General features: G+C 52.5%; 1 protein-coding gene across 1 annotated transcript; it reads right to left on the bottom strand.

The window, feature by feature from the left end:
- Positions 1-1,427: 1,427 nt before the first annotated feature.
- Positions 1,428-1,907, bottom strand: LOC135442082 (zinc finger protein 391-like). The gene has a single exon (XM_064701630.1). The coding sequence runs from the start codon at positions 1,905-1,907 to the stop codon at positions 1,428-1,430; it is 480 nt and encodes a 159-aa protein (XP_064557700.1).
- Between the last annotated feature and the right edge of the window lie 6,398 nt (positions 1,908-8,305).

Below are 8,305 nucleotides of genomic sequence, written 5' to 3' on the forward strand. Positions count from 1 at the left end.
CACTGTGCCCATGACATGAACCCCTGTGAGTGTCTGGGACATCCCGGCTCTTTGGCAGCCTGGGGACTCCTAGGATGTCACCGTGGACCCCCCGTGAGTGTCTGTGACAGATCGGTGCCTTTGCAGTCCAAGGTCCCCTGGGATGTCACCATGGAATGGCTGTGACTGCCTCTTACCACAGGGCTCTTTACCATCCCCAGAAAGCCCTGTGAGGTCTCCATGGAGCTCCTGTCTGCCTGTGACATTCCAGCTCTGGAACAGCCTGGAGACTCTTGGAAAGTCCCCATGGAACCCCTCTGAGAGCCTGTGACAAATCTGACCCTTAGCAGGCAACCATCACCAGGACCTTATTGCTATGCTCAGTTTCCATGGCAACCGTCACCAGCCCCATGTTGCTATGGTCAGTCCCTTGGCAGCTCCATGGAGACCCTTTGCCAGGGCTGGTTGCCATGGACACCAGCTCAGGCCTGCAGCCAGAGCCCGTTGCCATGGTAACCATTTGCCCCATCCCCAAGCTCATGGGATCCCAGAACCACAGAATTGGCTGAGCTGGGAGGGACCCATCAGGATCCTCCAGTCCAACTGCTGGCCCTGCACAGGACACCCCAACAATGCCAGCCTGGGCCTGGCAGTGCTGTCCAAACGCTGCTGGAGCTCAGAGAGCCCTGGAGCTGGGACCCTTCCCTGGGGAGCCTGGGCAGGGCCCCAGCAGCCTCTGGGCAAAAACCTTTTCCTGACATCCAACCTGAGCCTGCCCCGACTCAGCTGCAGCCGTTCCCTCCACTCCTGTCCCTGGGCACCAGAGGGAAGAGGTTCCCACAGCCCCAGCCAGGGACCCGCTCCCAAGGCTGTTGCCATGGCCACCAGGGCTGGGACCAGCTGGGATGCTCGGTTTTCAGGGGCCGGGGTTCAGGAATGGGATACCCCAATTTCCTGCTCCTGCTAAAACCGCGCTGCCCTCCTGCCTCCCATGGAAAGCACAAAAGGCAAAGATCCCGGGCTGGGATAAGAACAATTTATTGGGAACAGCAACAAGATAAGGAAGAAACAGAAGCAGAAACAATACTGATAAGAGATAAGAAAAAGGGAAAACTACAACACAACTGCCTGGCTCTTCCTGGCCACAATTTCCCCCTGCCTGGAAAGGACACCCTTCTCCTCAGGGAGAGAGAGGGTCCCTTTCCTGACCCTGGCAATGTTCTGAGGTGAGACTGAATGTAATGACAGGGCCGTGGCCAGATCCTCATGTTCTTCAATCCCACATCAGATCATTACCAGGGGCAGGAAAAGGGACAGCTGTCTTCCCAGAATGGATCACAGGGAAAATGGATCACCAGGGCTCTTCCCAAAATGGGTCCTCCAATGGCAGATAAAACTGGAACTGGGCATGAAGTCCTTCTGGAGTCAGAGCTCTCGCAGGGCTTCCCTTACTGGTGCCTCTGCTGGTACATGGTCAAGTCAGAGTTCTGGGTGAAGCTCTTCCCACACTGGGAACACTCGTAGGGCCTCTCCCCAGTGTGGATGCACCGGTGCCTGATGAGGGTGAAGTTGTGCTTGAAGCCCTTCCCACAGTCAGGGCAGTGGAATGGCCTCTCCTCAGTGTGACTCCACTCATGCATACGGAGATTTGAGCTGGTCTGAAACCTCTTCCCACACAGGGGACACTCGTAGGGCCTCTCCCCAGTGTGGATGCGCTGGTGGATGATGAGGTGGGAGATGCGCTTGAAGCCCTTCCCATAGTCAGGGTAGCAGAAGGGCCTCTCATCCGTGTGAATCCGCTGGTGCCTGAGGAGATCGGAGCTGATCTGAAACCTCTTCTGACACTGGGGACACTCATAGGGCCTCTCCCCTGTGTGAATGCGTTGGTGGGTCACAAGGGTGGATCTGTACTGCAGCCCTTCCAACATTCCCACACTCGTAGGCCCATTCCCTGGTGTGGATAATCTGGTGGCTGCTCTGCCTGAACCTCTTCCCTCACTCCAAGCACTTGTGGGACTTCTCCCCATCATGAAGCTGCTCCTGGGCCATCAGCTCTGACCTCTGGCAGGAGCTCTGTCCACCTTCCTGGCACAGGGTGGATCTTTCCTCAGAGCACCCTGGGCTGGGGTTGGAGCCCCTCCTCCTGTGGAATCTCTGGGAGTTTTCCTCTCCATTCGATTCATGTGCCATGGAGCCTCTCAAAGCAGCTGCTTCTATGAGGTTCTGCCATGGGGTTTTATCCTCCCTGGTCTTCATCCTCAGTTCCTTCCCTGGGGGAGGAAGGACAAGGAGAGGATGAGATTTGCCTCCATGCCAGAGGGAAGGGGAAGGAGATCCCTCCAGTGCATCCCCAGCAAGACGGGGTTGGCACCGGGGCTGTCCTGCAGCTGGGGGCCGTGCTGGGCTGGGAGCTGGAGCAGGAGAGAGGGGGAAAGGGGCACTGACTTCCTCCTCACCTGCCTGGGTGTCCTGGGGCATTGTGTCAGTTTGAAAAGACAGGTGTCTGCTAAGGAAGGCGGGAGACATCCTTGAAATGGAAAATGTGAATCCCTTCCCTTGGAATTATAATTTTCAAAGTAAGGGGCTGTCAAGCGAAATCTGTGGGAGGAGGAATAACAATTCTTCGGTAGGAAAATTAAAAATACAAATGAAATAGTATTAAAAATCTACTTGCAGTGTCAGAATACAACCTGAAACCCTGTGGGTCAGAGTGTTGGTAGCACTCCTGTTAAAGGGTGGCTGCAGTGCTCCTGGAGTGACAGAGGTGGTTTTGTTAGAGCAGCGATCCTGCAGCAGGATGGAGTTTTCCTCTGAAGGTCCAGTGGTGGTGTAGATCAGCCTGGTCTTCCTTTGGGATCCAGTGGAGCTGAAAGCTGCTCTTCTGGGTATCCTGTGGGAGAAGGCTGACTGTGTTGTTCATATCCTCAGATTATATCCAGGTAGGAATGTTTGGCTCCTCCCTCTGGGTGGAGTTTCTCACAATGGGATGATGTAATTTTTATCAGCGACACTCAATGGCCCATTACCAGAGGATATCTCCCTGGAGGGAGGATTCCTTGTGTAAGAGATAAAGTAAACTGCTCAATTAACAAATGATAATTGCCCCACCTTTAACAGATGGTAATTGAACACACACTCAGCTAAACCTGAGACACTGTTCCAGCCTTGGAAGGCAGGATTTGGTACCAGGACTTGTTAGGGAATGCAACCCTGACTGAAGGCAGAGATAGAATCTCCAGAGCCTGCAGCCAGAAATGCAAAGTTGTGTGATAATCATTTCAACATCTTCTCTTTTGGAATTATTTACTAATGATTATTTGCTTTGCCTATCTAATATTTTTGTAAATTTTTGAAAACTTGCATTATCTAAATTAGCCTGTTCCTTAATTTAAGTTGGTGTCTGTGTCTTTGGTGCTGGCCCTGCCCACCAGTGAAACAGGGCCTCATCCTGCCTAAGTGTTACCTGGGGAGACAAAAGCGCTCACTCCAAAATTCCCCCCTTCCTCCTTGTTCCCCCCATTTCATACACTGATCATGATGTGCTCTGGTCTGGGGTATCCCTGGGGTCATCTGGGGTCACCTGTCCGGGCTCTGTCCCCTCACAACCTCCCCCACACCCTCAGCCCCGCCCCAGCATGGCTGGACAAGGGGCAGGACAGGCCTTGGCTCAGTGCGAGCTCAGCAAGAACAAAACCATCTCTGTGTGCTCAGCCCTGTGCTCAGCACCCGGCCCCAGCATTTCCTCTGCTCCCACCCCGGACCCCCCCTTTCCCACCCCTCTGCCCCACGGCCCCCATAGCACCAGCTGACAATAAAGCAATTCTACGTCAATTCCAAGGTTCATTGGTTCCTGCACAGCTCCAGCTCAGCTGCTGGCAGGTTCCAATAAAAGAAAAGTGCAAATTCAGCCCAATACAGATATTATTAAAAGGAAGGGGAAACTCTATGTAGCTGTCACAAAGGTGACAGAGATGAAGAGAATAATGATTCTCACATTTTCCAAGGAAATTAAGCCGGGAATTCAGTAGTTAATTGGGAATTTAGCTACTGGAGCTGGGCTTCTTGTAGGACTTTCAGCAGCCCTTGTGTTCCTCACCATGGGGTGAATGAACCTTGTCAGTCTTGCTGGTATCATTTGCTCCCTTTCCTCCAGTGATTTTAACAAACTTTTCAAGCAAGGACAACAAAATATTTCCTTTATACTGGCCACCCACAACAGCCATTTTTCTCATTAGTTCTCTCGTAGGTCGCTCAGAGGAAGCTGCGTCCAAGTTTCAAGAGAGAACCACAACCTCCTCAGAGGAGGGAACCATGCTGTTGTCAAAGGCACTTGGGTCAGCACTGTGCCAAAATAATGTCCCAATCTGGTGAAGAAAATCGTAAGAGAGATTCCTCTGCCCCAATTAAGGTGATAATGAAGCCAAATCTAACGTGGATTTTATGGAACAGTAAATGTGAGGTAGAGAGAGAGATGGAAGGAAGGAGAAAATGGGGGAGAGCAAGGAGTGACAGGGACAGAGACCTCCCCTGGGGCAGGGTAAGTGTGACATTGTCCCCTGTGTGTGTGTTGCCATCCCACGGTGGGGTTTTACACCTGAGCCAGTTTGGGTAAGGGGGGTGGTGTTCACCCCCTGAGCAGAGATTACCCCACTGTTTCAGGTTGCAATAAAAGATGTAACCAAATGCATGTTTTCAATCCCCACCTTCATAAACTGCTATAAACAGGTGGGGCAGTGTTCTTTATCTCTTCCATGACTCACCCCTGATAAAGCCCTCCAGGGGAGATATCTTCTGTGAATGGGCCATTGTGTGTCACTCCAGGACTGATAAAATTACATCATCCCATTGTGGGATGCTTCACCCAGGGGGAAGATCCAAACATTCCTACCTGGATATAAGCTGAGGCTTTCAACAGCAGGAGCAGCTTGCCTACTGGATTCCCAGAGGACAAGAGCTCCATAACCACCTCTGGACTTTCAGAGGAAGACCAGACCCTTCTGCAGGATCACTGCTTTGACAGAATCACGTTCATCACTCCAACAGGACTGCAGCCACCATTTAATGGGACGGCTGCCACCACCCTGACCAACAGGGTGCCAGGTTCTATCCTGACTCTGTCACTTTAAGGCAGGGTTTCTGTATCATTGCCTTGATCTTCATTTTCTTATGAAATTGTAATTCTGTCTTAGATTCTCCTCTTGGTTTGCCTTCAAACCAATACAGAAGACCATGTGCTCACCCCTTGTTTTCTTCCCAGAACAGGATTTCCCATTCCCAAACCTTGATTGGATGGAGGAGGAGGCTGTGAGGAAGAGGAAGGAGCCCTGGGATACCCAGGCAGGTGAGGAGGAAGTCAGTGCCCCTTTCCCCCTCTCTCCTGCTCCATCTCCCAGCCCAGCACAGCCCCTGACTGCAGGACAGCCCCGGTGCCAACCCCGTCCTGCTGGGGATGCACTGGGGGGATCTCCTTCCCCTTCCTGTGGCACGGAGGCAAATCCCATCCTGTTCTGTCCGGTTTATCTCGGCTGTTTGAGGTGCCTGGAAAGGCCCGGGGTGGCCTTGGGGCAGCCCGCGTATCGAAGGACGAGAAGAGGCTTCAGTTCTTCTTTCGGTTTTTATGTTTATTAATTGTTTATCTAAAAGATGTTCTTTCAGCCGAACAAAGATCTGCTCAGCAGTCAGCCATGGGCACACTGTCTGCCCTCCCGGGCAGCTACGTATCTTTATACCCTTTGTTACGTGTACAATATTTATAATTTTTCCCCAATACCATCTATTCTTATAACTCGGTGTATTCTCAGTAATAACCAATCCAAAAATGCCACCGTGGCCAAAGAAGAGGGAGGAGAAGAGGAAGAAGAAGGAGGACAGGACACACCCCAATTCCTCCATCTTACTCCTCCAAACCCCCCTGTACATAAATCCTAAACCTTGTGTCTCACTCTCTAATTAACTAATCCCTTCACCATTCACCCTGTGAAGCCCTCATCCTTGTCGTCTCCTGTGTAGGGTTAAGGTCCAGCTACCAGGCACTTCTGGCAACATTCCAGGACTCCCGAGCCCCCCAAGGTGGTCTCGGAGGCTCAGCATCTCAGGACTGAGATCTTGAGATCCGACATCTCCCCCTTCTGTTTGCACCAAGAGACCCTCTTTTACAATCCGATTCATGGCATCTGGGACGACATGGATGAGGACTAGGAGAATTATTACAACGTAAAACCTTACCCTTAAAATTCTTCTCCAAATGGGAGAAATGTCAAAGAAATCTGCCCTTAAAATTCCTCTCCAAATGGGAGAGATGTCAAAGAAATCTACCAGCTGATCAATATATGATCCTTTGTCAGTTTTCCCTGTAATAGGTAAATTTACCCCATTGCCTATTGCAATTCAAGACCCCAAGGAGAAAACCTCCCAGTCTTTCGTTCTTATACAGAAATATTCAAGACCCCAAAGAGAAAACCCCCCAGAGTCTTTCCGTTCCTCTTGTTTCTCTTCTGAGTTGTCCTTTGCAGTCTGAGTCCCGACTTTTGTCTGAGTATTCGTTTCTTCTTATATCTTGTTGAGGAAAATCGCTGCATAGTTGCAGACTCGTTACGAAATGATGCTGTAGCTCTGCTGAACCGATCCGGCATGTTGTGCACTTCGGTCATTTCCCCACGAGGTGGCGCTGTCACCGGCCTCCCTGGCTGGGAGCCATGAACACAACTTCCTCCTTGTTCAGCGATTGTCGCTGTTTGCAGGCTTACTTGAGACCGGGGTTACCTAGTTTTTGATTCAACTGACAATAGGGTTAGAAAACACACGCCTCCCCGGGAGGGGAGAGGCTTGGGATTCCGAGGGTTTTTACCAAAGGCACCAAGTCTGGAGAGGGCCCCTCCTCGCCTGAGACGTCACCGGGGGTCTGGCCCGCCCCTGCCCGCGCTCGGCGCATGCGTGCTTTCCGAGCCGCTCCCTGTCTCTCCCGAGGTAATTTTTCCCTCTCCCTTTTTGTTCCGCCTCTGAATTTTCCCCCCTCGGTCTGCCCCTGACTCTGTCTCCTCCTCCTCCGACGCTGTGTGTGTGTGGCCCTTTGTCGGTGTGTGCGGCCCGCCCCCGCCGGCACCCGCGTCCGCCGCGTTCGGGTCGATCTGCGTCCCGGGTTTTTTGCGTCATAACCGCACGCCTCCTGCGTCTCCCGGCAGCCTTTCTGGGATTGCGCAATTTCCCCTAATTTCGCTGCATGGGTCAGACGCCCCGGCTTTGGTCTGTGGCTTCTGCCCCGGGTTCTTGCGAGTTTTGCCCGCCGCGCGCGTTTCTGCTACCTTGCCGGCCCCCGGGGCGGCTGCCGCCCCTGGCCCTGAGTCAAGCAAAGCCGCGCGAAAACACGTATCCCTCGCTTTTTCTTCACCTGCGCTCCCCGTCTGCTCCGCTGCAGCCTGGCTTCCCTGCTCCGTTGCCGCGGCATCGCGAGAAAGCGCACCCCCCGGTCCCCTCTCCCCCCCCTCTGCCCCTGAGTCCTCCATGCTCTCTGGGGTTTTTGGACGTTTTTGGGGTTTTCTGGGGTTTCTGGGTTTTGGGACCTGGTGTTTTAATAATATTTCTCGCTCTCTTTCCTCGAGAGCCCTTCCCCCTGGCTTCTTAAGGCCAGAGCTAATCTTTTCTTGGAGCCTTGCTCCCCCCCTCTCTCAGAGAGTCACCCCCCCAGACGTCTGCTGCGTCTCGGGGTCTTCCTTCCTGGCCTTTTAAGGCCAGAGCTAATTTTTTTTTCTGGAGTCTTGCTCCCCCCCTTTTAAGGGCCCCCCCCCCCAGATGTCTGCTGCATCTGTTGGGTTATTTCTTCCTGGCCTTTTAAGGCCAGAGCTAATTTTTTTTGTGTATGTTTGTGTCACACCTTATAAGGCGGACAAAGTTTCCCGTTGTTCCTGGGAAGGTGTGCCCCCCATGTTCTTATTTTCAGGCTTTCTTACCAAATCTCTCGTCAGAGCAGTCTGGACGTCTCGGTCTCTGTCCAGCAGATCACGAGAGGTGGTCCCAGGGCACCTTTCTGGGTCCGATCCGGGCTGTTCTGCTACGAATTGTCTTCGGCAGAAACTGAGAGGTGGATTCCTCAGTGACTGCTGTTTTTTGCAGACTCTGTTGGCTTTTTGTTTTTCTTCTCTTCTTTCTTTTTTTTTTTCTTCTTTTCAGGCTTCTCTCCTCAGGAGTTATCAGTGCTCTCCTGGGACCTCGTCTAAGATCGGAGCTGTTCCCTTCGGTCTTCTGGTCTTCAGGGCTTTCAGGTTGCCCCCCCCCGAAAGGTTTTGTGGTGGTTCGAGCTCACCCAGTGGAAGCCAGTTATCGGTTTTCG

Source organism: Zonotrichia leucophrys, unplaced genomic scaffold (assembly GCF_028769735.1).
Source record: "Zonotrichia leucophrys gambelii isolate GWCS_2022_RI unplaced genomic scaffold, RI_Zleu_2.0 Scaffold_1036_17169, whole genome shotgun sequence".
Taxonomy (NCBI): domain Eukaryota; kingdom Metazoa; phylum Chordata; class Aves; order Passeriformes; family Passerellidae; genus Zonotrichia; species Zonotrichia leucophrys.